Below are 17143 nucleotides of genomic sequence, written 5' to 3'. Positions count from 1 at the left end.
AAGAAAGGACTTGTGTCGCTAAAGTTTCGTCGGAAGGAAGTTACGGAAAATTAACTAACGAACGGAGACGTAACAGTTATGTAATAATACAATGTATTTATCCTGATTTAGAACCTACCTGTAAGCTGAATATAAAAGTAATGGGCCTAAAATCAAGAAACCAAGTTTCTCCTTAAAATTTGAAGAGATAGTCTACTAGTCTTAAATTATATTTGTTGAATAAAACAATGTATTTAACTTGTTTTATGATTTACCAGTAAGTTGAATTATAGCTAAGCTTAAAATACCGTTACACATCCTAAACCTAATCTAACATTGTAGTACAGATTACACCCTTAAATTCTAATTTAAAGAATTACCCATACTATTTTTATTTACCAATCTTCTTAAATCTAGTTATTCTTTTACTATTTAACCCAAATTACTACAAATGATAATATTAATATTAAATAATCCTAGTTTCTGGCTATTTTTTCACATATCAGTTTCCTATAATTGTGGAAAATATTTCTGTACAATTTACAAACAGCTATTAATGTTCTCTAGTTTACGCATTCAAGGGTCTTTATCAACATTAATAAAATTTCAGATCAAAGTTCGTATTGATGTCTTCACATTTCTGATAGAGCTGTAAATGGTAGTTGTGGAAAATCATGTGTAAATTACACATTTTTAAACCACCATATGAATTTTTAGCATGTGATGTACACATTTTTTGTGGCAGTCTTATGTTTAATGTGTACTGATTCACACTCTACAGAGTGTTTCTATGTGCAAATTAAGTAGAAAATTGTGCTGCTGTTGAAGATAAATAAGTTGCCATCACTAACTTGTAATATATGCATAATGAAGTCTTTCAAGTGTAATTGAGAACAAGTCTTTTGTACTCTTGATGCTGGTAATCTTGTATTTTAGCTGCAGGTCAGTTGCAGGTGATATTTTTCCAACTTTGCCATATTTTTATTAATCCTCTCTAGAGGCTTCATTTTGATCACCCTTGCAACCATTATGTAACCCAAAAAGTATACATACATTTTCTAACTTTTAATGTAGTAGGGGTATCTACATGAAATTTGGCAAGTTCTTAGTCAACATTACAAGTCTTTTGTACACAAAAAAATTGTATTTTTTAATTAAACATTTTTACTAAATACTTGTCTTTGAGTTTATGAAGTCAGAGTCTAACTCAAACCATGACTAGTCTGAGTGCAAGATGATTTTCATGTTAACATTAAAAATACTTTTTTTCATTTTAAAATTTTCATATTTCGTTTGCATAATCTCTAGAACCGTCTAAATGAACAGCAAAGTTTTATTTCACTAAAACTTTATATTGTATCTGTTATTTTCTCTACCTTAACTCATGAACTTGGTCAATTTGACTGACCTTGTAACTACCACAAAAAATAAGAAATAAATCTAGATTATCCTTTCTTTCTTTCTAGAATGGCTAATTTTTACATTTTAGTTAGTTACTTTTATAACATTAAATAAAAATATATATAAAAACAAATCTAGTACTTGTACTTAGCCTGTTGTTATTTAATATTAGCTAACTGATGAAACTTGAATTTTGTTTTTTAATGATGGTACTAGTACATGAATTTTTTTTTTATTTCATCCATGCACTTAAGAGTGCAAAGTAATGGCATTCACAAAGCAAACAATGTATTATAACTATTATAATTTAACTGCCTTTCTAACTAAGGTGTAAGTGCCTAAAGTATTTCTCTTAGCTAGTTGACCTGAAATCAATAATAGCAACTTTGAATTTATAGGTAAAATAACTAAAAACCTGTTGAGAGAACAAGCTAGCATTAGATATCATTTGGTAAATTAAAACTTTATCTTTGAATTTAGTAAATGAAAATCTCAGTCATGCCCGTAGGGCTTAATCACAAAATCACATTCATAGTTTGATGTATTATACCAAAGGTTGCCTGATCTTAACTAGATGCTATTTTATGAAAATTAAGCTGTGGGTGTACTGCAAACTCATGCACACTGAGATATTTAGAGATCAACATGATTAGCTTCCATAAGCAGAAGAACCTCTTTGGATATTTTGTTTGTATAATGCTGGTGTTGCCAGTTCATTAGAATCTCCTTTAGCTGATCCTGTGTTTTCAGTGGTCATTTCATGTACATCTCCAGCACCTTGCACATATGGGTCCTCAGTGATGACTACATCTTTGTGCATGTACCTCACTCTGAATATGTTGATGTATGAATCTGCATAGTTACTTGCAAGTGAACTGTCCAGACAGATTGAAGATGGCAAAAGTGAATGACCAGAAGTCCTAATACTGTCAAGAACAATGGGAGTGAACATATATATCACTGTTTTAGAGCCTTTGATGTCCTTGTATTGGTTATACAAGGACAACGTCAAATTATGTGAGAAAGGTAGAAAGGAATGAATTTATGCATGGGTGCAATGATCTGTAGCAATCAACCCTTAAATGCTATGCAGCAAATGCAGACCACCTCCATGCTGCTAGTAAGTATTTGTCATAGCAACACTTGAAAAAGGCAGTAGAAGAGAGAGCAAAGATAAGTGACACCTGTTTGATGCCACAATTAAAGACCTTGGATGTCAGGACAAAGTTAGTATAGCTTTGGGATGGAATGGTGAGGTGGTTAACTCTCTCCATATAACCATAGTCATTTTGACCAACCTTTTAACCACCATGGTATTTCATTGAAAGAGTTGTCTGAACTTACAAAGCCTTTAATGAGTTCTTCAAATGCAAGATGATTTTTGTGTTAAAAATAAAAATTATTTTTTCATCTTACAGTTTTAAATTCAATTTGCATAACCACTCCTCCTAAATGAATATTAAAATTTTTTTCCAGTTGAACTTTATAAATTACTTGCTATATTTTCTACCATAGCACTAATTTTATGGGCTTCAGTCAATTTCACCAACCTTGTAACCACCACATAAGTAATATTAAATAAATCTAATGTACCGTCTTTTTCTCTCTAGAATGACTGCATCTTGTAACAGGCATTTACACACTATTTATTTTTACTGTAAAAGCTACTAGATTTTTCATTTATAGTTTTATTTCTTTATAGTTGCACTAAAACTTTCTCAGAATACAGCAATAGCTCTTATTATGCCAGACAGCTTTATGTAAACAAAATCAAGTTACCAGCACACACATTTGAATTACACAAACACACCTCACACAGCTGAGCTCATGCTACAGACTATTGTGCTTATTTAGTTACTTTTATCACAATAAGTAAAAGATATACATACAAATACAGGAAATTTAATTCTTACACCTGATATCTCATCTTTTTCAAGAAATGTTTTTAACTTCTATCTGTAGTGGTGCAGTAGAAGTCATGTTCAGTCTCTAGACCTACCTGTTAGTAAGGAGAGTGCAGTCTCAGAATTTTTTTTTATATAATTCAAGTATGCAACTCATAAAATGAAATATTGCCATAAATACAAAATATAAAGTCCTAAAACTAATTTATATAGCTTTTTTTAATAAGCCTGAAATACATTAAATAATTCACATCATTAGTCAAACAGAGTTCCAGTGCTGATAAATAGGACATCTAACTGTTCAAAATTTTTTATCTCAATGGCTCCAAGCCCTGTTGTATTCAGTAAATTGACATCTTCACTTTCTATTGACTAAAAATAATCCAGTATTAAATTTCAGAGAGAATTATTGATATTTTTTTTAAAAGAAAATGTACTTGTAGAAGTGTGACATGTTTATTGCTTATATCTCTGTAAAGCAAAAAGATTCATTGCTACAGATTGGCATTTTAGCTTGGGGATATATATATATCAGGGATGTATATTTAATAAAGGCAAAAAAGCATGTGCCTACACAAAATTTTGAAAAACAAAAAAATTAAAAATAATTAATAGACAAAATGGTACAAAGAATTTGAAATGACCCCCCCCCCCCACACACACACACACCATTCCCAGCTTATATAATGATTTGAGACGTGTTAATAATCCAGCATTTCCTTATAACAGACATCTATGCTAAGGATCTCTTGCAACCACACACAGTTGCTATGAATCAGCCTTGCTTGTAAACTGACAAAATAAGACCACATGATGATCATGGTAACAAAATAATTTATAGATGTGTTCAAACCAACAACCAAACTAAGTGAGCATACACAGGATGATGTTTCTCCAAGTCCATCTTAATCATCTAGTTGACATTCAAACATTAATGTTTTTAGTGGCATGCCAAAATCTGACACTAAAATTGACTTGTCAGAAATCAAGTCTTCAAAAGTTGAAGCATATCCAGATTTTGCTTTAATGGCCCCAGCAACACTGAAAACAGATGAAGGTCAGCTGCAATTTCTGCGTGTTACTTGAGAGGATTTACATGCTTATGATTTTCCATTCAAGTAACATATGAATGAATGAATGCATGAAATAAATAAATGTAATGAATTTAATGTATGAATTGATTGATTGATAATATGTAAAAATAAATAAATGTAATGAAAAATGTTCTCAGATAAATAGGTCGCAGATACTTCGTAAATAATTGTTGTTGTTGTCCTTCATGTGTCTATCTGATTGTTCTGACTAATTCTCTTTTTTCATCTGTGTACTGTATTTCACATGAGATACTCTAACAAGTAATTGACAAATAATGATACAAATATATCTCATGATTTCCCTTATCATAATCTTTCAGGTTTATTGGTAACAAAAAGCATTGCTTCAATTATAAACTCTTAGTGAACAACCCATGGCTATGGTATTCCAAAAAGAATGACAGCATAATATGCTGCTATTGCTTGCTTTTTTCAAAGAGATAGTACAGATAACTCATTTGGCCAGTGACTGCCTGGAAAAACACTTTGTCATTAATAAGTTGCTACAGAAGAGCAGGCTTTCTTCATCATGGTTGTGCCCTTCAAGGAGAGAGTTTTTCTGGCCATAATAGAAAGAAAACAACCCAATATTCACCATTGCTCAACTAACAAGAACCAATATGGTTAATCATAACCAAACAATTCTTAGTCTTCTTGAAACTATTGTTATGTGTGGTAAGCAAGATATTCCACTCTGAGGATGAGAGCAACTTTATGTCTATCATTCATCACACTACCAAAAGTGTCAAACTTTTTGCTAGGCATTTGAAAACTACTCCTACAAAAGCAAAATACCCGTTTCCTGGAATTTAGAACAAACTGATAAATATTGTAGGGGACAGATTCAAACACACATCATAAGTAAGTGCAGTGATTCTCCATATTTTTCTTTAATGACTGATGAAACAACAGACAAGTGTACACAGAAACAAATCTTGTTGTGCATGTCACACCAGTAGAATGGAATTACGGTGGAGATGATGCGTGGATGAGGATGTGATGGTGCTAGTAACATGAGTGGTGTACACTGTGGAGTTCAAGCCAGGAGTAGAGATCATGTGCCTGGAGTTACATATGTTCATTGTCATGCAAACTGCTAAATTTCTAGCAATAGTACATGCTTCTTCTGAACAAGTTGTAAGAAACATGATGGGCATAATCCAAGAAATAAGTTTTGTTTTCTTGTACTCTGGCAAGTGCATTGAACAGTTTGTTAAGAGCTTAGATAATGTACCTCAGAGACTGGAAGAGCTGCCATGGAGAAAGAAGCTAGGAGAATTGTGCAAAATACGATGGTCAGCATGGATGGATGTTCTGTTCACCTTTCATCTAAATTTAAAATTATTTTGATGCACTTAGAGAACTTTTGGATGGTGGTGATGACAAAGCTGATGGACATTTAAGCAGTATCCAGTATACTTCAGTTTGAATTTACAGCAAGAACATGTTCTCCAAGTCTTCGTACCATTGTCAACCATACTTCAGTCTAAAGAATTGGATTTAGTAAAGGGTGCAAAGAAGACTAGAGTAGTAATTACTATAGTCAATAATGAACACGACGATGATCAAGTGTGGAATACTTTTTATAATAGGGCAGTTGAGATTGTGGGGAGAAATTATGTTGAGCCACACATGCCAAGATGTGTTGGTCACCAGAGGAATTGTGTCGAGGTTCCTGGAGATGGCCCAAATGAATACTGTAAACAAGCAAAGTAATGTCCATTTGTTGATCACCTTCTACAAGAACTTTGTGCATGGTTTGTTGTACCTAAGGCAAGGTTTTGTGCACAATATCTGATTCCATCATAGCTGGGGGAATTATCACCTGACATGAAGGATCAAATCATTAAATAATATGAAAGTGACATAGATGAAAACACAGTAAATGGGAATTCCAGTGGTGGAAAATGAAGTGGAATGATATTGTTGTCAGACCATGTTATAAATCAAGTCTTGATACTCATGGTGGGCACAGCACAAGTAGCCCATTGAAAAGTTTTGTGCTTAATGACAAACAAACAAACAAAAAAAAAGCACAGTAAGATTTTTAAGTTGATTGATTTATTGATATCTCAACATGCATGCATGCATGTATGTTTCTACAGTTTCTTTCAACCTGTTCTGTAAAATGTAAACAGATTAATTATTCTAATATGTTATTTCAAAACTTCCATCCATATTAACAACTTATGACATTTTTATACTTATAAAGAAGTTTCAAGCTGATTATTGAACTGGAAACAAATTTCAAAACTTTAGTCGTTAAAATATTTTTTGATATTACAATTATTTGAATATTTTATATAAACTTCAGTTTCCACCTTGTGAATCATTTTAATCTCTGCAAAGAAGTCATCTAATATCATTACAAGTTTTCTTGTCAAATAGTAGATATTCTTAGTGTCTGTTTTTCAAACAAACGTATTTTTACTGAACTATATATTATCTATCATGCACTGTTACAAAAGTCTTTACTATTTTTTTATCATCTGAAATCTATTGACAGTTGTTTTTAAAGAAGAAGCAAAATGCACATTATGGTATTATTTATATTTTCAGCTTGATACAGATTTCATACTATGTTTCATATATGATACAGTTTCATGTACAACAGTCAAAATGAGGGAAACAAGTATTTATATGAGTATGCCTCTGTTGTCAGTGTCAAGTTACCATCACAACAAAGTCTCATGATGACTAATGTGGCTGGAATATTATGTTGAGTTATTTGTCAGTCTTGTTGCCTTGATATTTATGTGTAAAAATCTGTCTAAAATGTGAAACAATTGTTTTTAAAATAATTTTCTATAGTATTTAATTTCCTAACATAACTAGATTTTATTATTATTTCTGATAAGATAGTAGCATTTTAAAGCATACTAACTAACCTAGGAAGGAAATGGGCTAACAGATTCAAGCTGAATAGATAAAGATAAGATTTCTATTTATTTTTTCCAGGTAATGTCATTAACATCTAATAAATTAACAGTCACTTGTTACAGCTAGAACCTGGTAACCAGACCCTGTTAGAACTGAGGAAAAAAGCTAGCAATGAACAGGTAAGACGGAATTATAGTTTAATTTGTGAATGTTTTCATATGCCACTCATTATGCTCATTTTATTGTGTAATAAGTGCTGTATTTGAGATGCAGTAGCTCAATTAGAAAATAGGCAGAAAACAAATGTAATGTTCTATCTTTACATTTTAATTTGAGCTAAATATTCATTATTGAAATTTTCTCAATTTATCAAACAGAGTTCTTATACATTAAAATTATGGAATATTTCAGTGGTAATTGTGACTATTAATTTGTGTTTGCCATCTCTGTTTTTAAATATTCCTTTTAGATCATATTTTAATAGAAAAGAATTTGAGTTGCATGTATGTTAGTGTTTGCATAAGAAAATTTCTGTGTATTTTGTTTCTAGATCACATTTTGATTAAAAATGTTATTGTATATTGCTTGTAGATCATCTTTAGATTGAGAATATTTCTGCATTTTGCCTTTAGGTTCTGTTTTGTGTGAAGATAATTTCTAATGTTGCTTCAAGGTTATGTTTGATACAAATTTCTAGTATGTTGCTGTTTTAGTTGTTTTAGTTTTTTCCACAATAATAATGACTTTTGTTTATCTTTAAGGAAATTTCAAAATGATAATTAGTAAGTATGTTTCCAATTACACTAACTGAAGACACTGTTTTAAATGTGCTAGTTTAGTACACTGTGATTTATTGCTTTGACATTTTTTGTACAAATAAACCAAATCAATTTAGTTATTGTTTCACTATATAGAAAGTGGCTGAAAGAAATAAAAGAAAAGCAGCTCTAGAGGAAAAAGAAAAACTGAAAGTTGATGAAAAGCTCATAAAAGCAATACAGGTTAGACACTGATTTTAATAATAAAAATGAACACTAATAATTTATGTACTTATAAGTATATTTTGCATTTAATTATATATATTAATTTTATAATGTTTATGATACAAAATTAAAAAAATAGTCAATATACATCATTGATTTACCACAGAAACCAAATATTTATAAACTTGTGAAATAGTAAAGTTTGCATATACATCATGTAAAATCTGCATGTTATGAAGTTTACATAGTGTTAAGCTTGTGCATGTTTATTTGCTCAGTATATTAGATCTTTATTAGCTCAATTTTTCTGATTATTAGCAAGATAATTTTTTTCTTTAATTGTATTTAAGCTTAGCTTATATTTTACTTAAACAAATAACCACTTCATGTTAAATTGATATAAGATAATAAAAAGGACAACATCATATTGCATGAATTAAAAATATTTTAGCAAACTTACATGATTTGGCAATTCATCCATTATGATGTCATCCTTTTATTTTGTTTTTATATGAATTTTCTGAAGATTTAAAAAAGTTTTGAGTACTCATAATGTTGAGTGCCTGTGCCAAGATCACTGTCAAAACCAAATTTGGTAAGCTGATAATCAAACTATTTAAATTAAACTGAATGTTGAGAATCTTACAGTTCAAGTTAAATATTGTACTAAAAACTGTACAATTCAAATTAAACAACAAAGTTATATATGATGGGAATTCTGCCTTATAGTGCTGAATATAAAATAAATGTTTACTATAGAAGTTGTTTCACCTGTGAAGGAACTATTTTAGGGAATATTTGAAGAAATGAACTTGTTTATTGCCACATGCTTACTTTTTCTTGGTGCCTCTAAATCCTCTGTTTGTCCACTTTTTCTGAAGATGAAATAGACAATTTTCTGTACTGAAAACACTTTAATAGATTAAAATCTTGGCTTTCTATTGGTTATAAATATTATAGTGTTAAACTTCGGAGAGAACTATTGGCAATTTGTGAAAGAGGGGATGTGACAGATGGGTGTGGCAGGTGAGTCTAATTTTCTAGTTTATGATTCTGTAGACAAGATTGAAGGCTATATAAATTATGCTTTGTCTTAGTAATAACTATATTATAATGAGTAATTTATATTGAATTCCATACTTCTTAGAGGGGTGGTAAATAAACTAGAGAAGAGGGAAGACCTAGAGAACAAATGTCACAGTTCTCATACTGGGAGAGATTGAGGATTTTTTTAAATATTCCATTATAAAGTTAAGAACTTAAAATTTATATTAAAATTTGATTCATTAACTGTGTTTTGATGCCAAGTTTATTTGTATACAATGATAAGAAAGTAATTTAATTAAACTTTGAATGTAACACCTTGACCTACCCATAGCAAGATCAAGTGGATTTGATTAGTTTTACAAACTAATTGATGGTGCATACTTTGACAAGACTTAAGGAGTCTCAGTTTGATGACCTGTATTCCAGAATTCAACATTTGAGGAACATGTGGGTAAGATCTGTGTGAAGCCAGTGAGGGTTCTCTTTGTTTAACTTTTTACTGGGTTATCTAAAGTTTTGGGTTAAAAAATACCTTTGCTATAAATTGAGCAATACATTTGGCTGCTACTGCTTTTGTCGAGCAGTTTTGTTCCTCTATGTCTTGAATTTGGACTCACTGGCTGCCAAGAACTTATATCTAATTATATATGTCCTCTTGCATGGGAAGAGAATATCTATTGTCATCCTGCCAAATATGTGAGTATATACAAAAGTGACAAATATCTATTCCAGAGGCAAAGTTGTAACATGCACAAGCAATACACATTTATCAAACCAACAATGGTTGTTCACATTGAGGAATAATTGTGTTGGGTGTTGGTTCATATCTTACTGATGTGTAAAATAATGATGATACTCATTATATTTTCCAAAATTATATTGAATACATTCACACATGGATACAACCATAATTTGGCTGTTGTAGATAAAGGATGCTTTAGATATATTTTACAAGCTTAGCATGAAAGCTAGCCCAATGCTATTCTTTCTACAAAAGGGATCTAACCTTTCAAGGCTTTTACAAAAGTGTGTTGAGTATTATAAGTAATAAGTAGTTACATGAGATATTTAAGGCTACAGGACATGGTATTTATAGTTTCTTATTTTTAGGGAATTATGTGAGAATTGTCAGTACTCTTTGCAATAACTATCAACGTGGCTTCCTGATCATGTTTACACAACCACACTAGAGTTGAGCTGTCTCCTTACTGAATGACGTAGCCTCCTACTAACATTTCCACAAACACTGGAGTTGAGCCATCACCTTCTGGTTGGCATGGCCTCCTAATACTTATTACACAATCGCTGGAGTTGAGCCAATGCCTTCCTGGTTGACATGGCCTCCTGATACTATTTACACAACCAAGGGAGTTGAACCATTGCCTTATGAGCTGACGTGGCTTCCCGCTTCTTTTTACACAAACACTGGAGTTAAGCCATCACCTTAATGGATGACGTGGTCTCCTGATACATTTTGCATACAATTGCAGTTCACCCCTTTAATTGGGAGACCTCATCCAACCTTCATGTGGATGTCAGTTCCCAGCATCGAGGTTTTGGATTAGAATGAACCAATCAACATAAGTCCTCCCATGAGTACAGGTTGTCTATTTTCCTCTCTCAATTGCTCTGTTTGTGTCTTTAGTTTGGTAGAGGAGTATAGGGGGAGTCACTTGAGTATGTCATGCTACTATTGGTTAAGAGATGATGCATAATGATTTGCATAAGAGACATGTTGCAATATAATAATTCCAACTGGGGGGGGGGGGGCAAGGCATAAAAAAACTTCACATATAGAGGGCAGCACTGAATGAGAATAGCTAATCTTGTAATTGGAGGTAAGTGCCTATCAGAAATAAATGTTCAGTATAGGAACATTATAACTTCAATAAATGTACTTCAACCACATTGACTTGTACACCTAATTACATAAATAAAGTTTTCAAGATAAATTCTCTAACTAAATATAGACCTAACTACAAATACAACATTTCAATATAAACTGTGAAATTTACACCTAACTTATAATATTTTCTTGCAAAGCTAATCGATTTATCAATATAAAACAATGCTAACTCACCAAATAACTGAATAGCAGAATAGAAAACACACTTCTAACACTAAATAATTTTTCTTATACTAAAATAATTGATTGACACTAAACTGAATTGCTCATTGAATACTCATTAACTCATTTACTGCTCATTACTTCATTAATACTCATTTTCATGTTTCCCTTATTTCTATATACACTCCACAAAATTTGTAGATGATTACATCATCATCATTAGCTCCCTCTACCAAACATATAAATTTAAATATTAAAAGATAAAGTTTACAAAATCATATAAAATTAATAACTTCCAATTAACATCAAATATTTTTGAATTATAATTTGTGTATAAGAGATAGCATTGGCCATAATGGCAAGAAAGAAAATTATATAGCTTGGCTCCTAAGAATCATCATTGAACTATTCTGAACAAAAATCTAATGTGGTGAATTGTGAGCTAAGCAGAATGTAATTCAGTTTTCAAACATGCCCAGCATGACCAGATGGTTAGGGAGCTCAACTCGTAATCTGTGGTTCGCAGGTTCGAATCCCCATTACACCAAACACGCTCGCCCTTTCAGCCGTGGGGGCATTATATTGTAACGGTCAATCCCACTCTTTGTTGGTAAAAGAGTAGCTCAAGAGTTGGCAGTGTGTGGTGATTACTAGCTGCCTTCCCTCTAGTCTTACACTGCTAAATTAAGGAACAACTAGTGCAGATAGCTCTCGTGTAGCTTTGCACGGAATTCAAATAAACAAACAGTTTTACAACACAAATAAAATAATGCAATGTGAGTAATATCAACTTACTTTATTTTATTGTATTTATGAGTTAAAGCTTAGTGTTTTAGCTAAGTCAGAATTTTAGTTTGTTTGTTTTTCATTCAAGTGTTTTTAGGTAGATTTCACATATTTTTGTTAGTTAAATCAACCCATAACAATTACATTAGAATTCATTGTTTAACTAGTAATATTCAGATCAGGATCTTACTTATATTACACATATTATCAAGTAGATTACATGGAATTGGAAAGTTTTTAACCTTAAAGGATGACAGCACTGTTTCTCATTATATAGAAATGCTATCACAGTAAACTCCTATAGCTAACCATTAAGGTGTAACCATAAACGTTTTAATTAAACCTTCAACCATGGCTATATGCAATATGCCCCATTTATCAGCATAAGTCTTGACAAAACAGCTGTCAGATATCAATTGCATCTACTACATCAATGCATGACAGTAGTTGCAATACTTCAGAAAATAAAGCACACTAAAACTGATGTTTTAGAAAAATACTTTACACTTAGTTACAGTTGGAAAAAGCCTTTTTATATCTTAAAATTGTAAGTCAGTCATACAGAAATTGTTTTTCAGAACTTATAATGCATACTATAAAGTTAGAGGGAGAAGTAATAATAACTGTTTGATGTGATATTATACATTAAGTTATTAAAGTGCTTTCTATTGCTCAAGACTTTCTTCTATGATTGATAAATTTTGTATCTTTTCAGCTCAAAATTTTATTTCTCAACCACCTTATTTTTTATTTTGTGGCAAAACATAAAACATTTTGAAACTGTCTTTAATTTTATATTTCAATATATGTCAAATGGTAGTATAGTAGTATAGTTAATATCATAATATGCTATAAACATTAGGATATTAGGACATTTGTGAAACTACAATATTCTAAACATTGTTAATAACATGTTACAAAGTTTTGAGCCATAGAACATCAAAAGCAGTTTAATAAGCTAATTAACATATATTTTTACATCAAAAAAGTTATTGTACCACTAGGCCTAATGAAGCCATAAGGGCAGAATATTAGCTGAAATATAAAGTTTTTTTTTTATTATTATTTAAAAAGTAACGGTTATATTGTTTTTCCTAACTTTATTGCCAAAACATACAGAAATTGCTAGTGGCAACTTTTAACAAGGAAAAATCTGCTAGACCACTTTCTCATGTAAAACTTTGAGTTAGTTTTCTTGTTTTGAAAAGCAAAGTAAAACTTCCAAAATATCATTTTCGTTTTAATGAAAAGACTTCCCAAAACAAGGGTACTTTTTTAATGGTCTAAAATGAACATGCCACTACAATCAGGGTTCAACAACAAAAAACAAAACGATTTATTCAACAATTTCAACAATTAGAAATAAATTCAACAACTTACCAAAACATAGTTAATAAGCACATGCATGGCCAGGACTTGACACTAATGTTAATAAACAATATATCATAAATATCAATATTATTTCAAATAATGGAATCAGGAAAAAGAAACCTAATCCAAAAAATACACCAAACACAATATTCCAAAAATTCCTTTCAATAGTAATAACAATATCAAGTGATAAACACCAATAACTCACTAACTGTATTGTTCATTAACTATCTCGTGAATCTCTCTCTTAATGAAGCTTCCGGCAGAATATTTATTTGCTGAATAAGTCATAATGTGTGTGATCATTAATTTATGCAATCTTCTGCCAAATTAAGAGTATCTGTACATTACTGCTAGGGAAGCTGATGTCAGTTTCATCATACATACATATTTGCTCAAAATACAAATGATTAGGTAGAAAGTAAGTTAGCATTTTAATGCAAATAAAAATTCATAAATTAACTAAGTGATAGAAGGAAATAATAAATGAATGATAAACATAATAATAAAAAAAATATAATTTGCTATTTCACACTTTTGCTCAGGGCCATTCCACTTTGACTTTGATTTGCAATGTAGAGTTTGCATGACATCTAGGACACTCAGTACACTTAGAAGAAACAACAATAAATGATCAACTATTTTTGTGGGACTTTTATTGGTTTAGGTCTGATCGATTATAAGAACTTACAAGAGAAAGTGTGAGAAAGAGCTGGAAGCAGCAGTGACACCAAATGATACTTTTGTCTGAATTGAGCTATACAAAATGAACTTTGGGAATGAGAGTATCTGGATGAAGGAGAGGAGGGTATTTTTTAATATTCACTGCTCTTTCTCATTCATAGCTGATGTAGCATAATTTCAAAAATAAATATTTATTTACAGCTAAAAAGAAAGTAGGTAACTATCTCAGCTGAGCAGACACCAATTGAATTCATTGCTTCATGCCTCTAGCACTAGGTTTAATATTTAACTCAAAATTTGTGAGCGATAAAGTAAGGATCCAATGTCTGTGGTCATGAGGTATAAGCACTCAGTCCAGAATCTCTACTACCCTTGGTGTTCATCATGTTTTGTTTGGAGCTACTTTTTTTGTGGCAAATAATTACAAAAACAAGTTATTTTGAAAGCCACTTTAAATCAGGTTTTTCACTGTTAACGGTCAAACTTTGCAAAAATGTATATATTAAATTTCCCTCTTCACATTCATTCCATTAACAAAAAGAGTATTTGTTTCATTTTCTTTTAATCTTATTGCAAGACTTTGTGTTTAAAAGAGCAGAAAAAATAGTTTCTGCATAATTTGTGTTAATATAAATAATTTTGCAATAGATGAAAATTGCACATATTATTGTTTTCTAGTTTGATTTGTCAATTTGTTAAAGCCAAAAAATTTTGCTGTATGAAATACCATGTTTAATATCAAATATCTGTATTTAAGGCTATAATTTCTTAATAAGATTTACTTTTATGATATTTCTTCTTCTTTTTTTTTTTACTGAAATGCAAAAAGATATAATCTAATATCCTCTCAATGCAAATGATGGCTTGGTTATGTTCATACTTCTCAGCCCAGCATCCATCCAAATTTGATCACACTTTATTTACGTTGTACAACAAAAAATTGATTATATTTGTGTCATATGGTATTTTTTACAATGGTTGCAAGGCTTTTAACTGAAAAGCTGGACAGTTGGGTAAGGTATATTGCATTTTTCCTTGCAGAATGATGTTTATCTTGTTGTTACGTCTCTGATCGTTTGTTAATTTCCCATATAATTTCTTTCCGAGAGACTTCAGCGATACAAGTTCTTTCTTAATTGAAACTAGTTTATTCTTTCTCGTTACAAATTTTGTAATACACTTAATTTCTGCAGTCACTTTAACTTAAACACATGCTATAATTCACAACAATTCATGCACTTTACTTACGACTTGACTCAATTATCTGTCTTTATCTCTTCAATCTGCAATTATCTCATCACTTCATTTGCGGGCTTATATATACAAAAATAGAAGGTGCATAGAAAAGACTAGAATTGCCAGGAACAGACATAATCCTTTTAGAATCTCATGATGTGTTAATAGCATCACATGACTTCCGCTGTCGTAACACTGCCTCTTCCTTGGAATTGTTCATCCAGAACAATAGCCACTTACATTAAACCAATAGATAATTAACAATAACTTAATTAAATGGACAGAATTTACAAACACAAAATTAAAATTCAACAAAGTCTCTTAATTTTACGGGACATATCTTCTTCTGTATTGGTCTCAGTCTCGTTGGCTTCTGGTTCACGTGGGATTCATCTGCTCCATCAGGAAATGTCCTATTATCGGTAACAGTCACATCAGTGGTAGTAACTTCATTAAGGGCTTCACCATTTCCCTTCTCAAAACCGGATAGAGTTTCTTCTTTGACAGTGGCTTTTTCAGGTGACACGTCTTCAGCAGCATCATTTCTTCCTTTGTTAACTTCGTTCCAACTGAAATGTCCAGGACCATGATAATGCCAAAGCCTGTTGGTATGCACCACCTTTGGCTTACCTCGCCGACCACATTTTATTTGGAAAGTTATGTCTGAGAGACGATCCACTATGTCATATGGGCCTTCCCATGGAGATGACAACCTAGGAGACTTCCCTTTAGTCTTCCTAGGATTATACAACCACACCTGTCTCCTGGTACAAAGCTGACTTCAGTAGATCTCTTATCATAAGATAGCTTCATGGAATCAGCGGACGTTTTCAAGTTTGAATGCACTTGATGATGAATATCATCCATCCTTTCAGATGCCCCCCAGTGGCACAGCGGTATGTCTGCGGACATACAATGCTAGAATCCGGGTTTTGATATCCGTGGTGGGCAGAGCACAGATAGCTCATTGTGTAGCTTTGTGCTTAATTACAAAACAAACAAACAAACAAATCCTTTCAGATAACACTTTCACGAACTCTGACACATTTTCAAGCAACTCTTCGTAAGGTGGGCTTCCTGTTAACAGGTCCACTGGCAACCGAAGTTCGCAACCAAACATCAACTTTGCTGGAGTGTATCCAGTGGCTTCATGCTCTGCTGTTCTATAAGTCATCAACAGTGGAGGGAGTAAGACATCCCAGTCATCTTGGCGGCTATTACAAAACTTTTCCAATTCCTGTCCCAGTGTCTAATTGTACTTTTATACCATCCTCTCAGACTATGGGAGATGTGGCGTTGTCCTGGTCTTTCGTATGTCAAACAACTTGCAGCATTCATGGAACACAGCCGATTCAAACTTACGTCCTTGATCTGAATGCAGTTTGTATGGCATGCCAAACTCGAAGAAGAAATCACTAATAGCTGAAGATACAGTTATAACTTCCTGACTTGGTATTGCATATGCCTCAGGCCACTTGGTGAAATAATCCATTACTACACAAAAGTACCTGTTTCCAGAACAAGTTTTGGCGAAAGGACCAGCAATGTCAATAGCTACTTTTTCCATTGGTGCACCAAATTGATATAACTTTATTGTAGCACGTCCCTTATGCTTGGGTCCTCTTTTTGCACATGTCCTGCAGGTCCTGCACCATTCTTCCACATCTTGTCTCATACCTTTACAGTAAAATCTCTGTCGTAGGTGATTCA

At 32.0% G+C, this 17143-nt stretch overlaps 1 protein-coding gene across 1 annotated transcript in view; it reads left to right on the top strand.

The window, feature by feature from the left end:
* The window catches only part of LOC106464593 (tetratricopeptide repeat protein 4-like), a 140090-nt gene that overhangs the window by 105250 nt on the left and 17697 nt on the right, over nt 1-17143 (top strand). Inside the window, 2 exon segments of the mRNA XM_013924748.2 lie at nt 7381-7437; nt 8173-8259. Of these exon segments, the coding sequence (XP_013780202.2) occupies nt 7381-7437; nt 8173-8259 (144 nt within the window).

Source organism: Limulus polyphemus, unplaced genomic scaffold, assembly GCF_000517525.1.
Source record: "Limulus polyphemus unplaced genomic scaffold, Limulus_polyphemus-2.1.2 Scaffold1698, whole genome shotgun sequence".
Classification (NCBI taxonomy): Eukaryota; Metazoa; Arthropoda; class Merostomata; order Xiphosura; family Limulidae; genus Limulus; species Limulus polyphemus.
The sequence above is the reverse complement of the archived record's forward strand: the minus strand, read 5'-3'. Positions and strand labels throughout refer to the sequence as shown.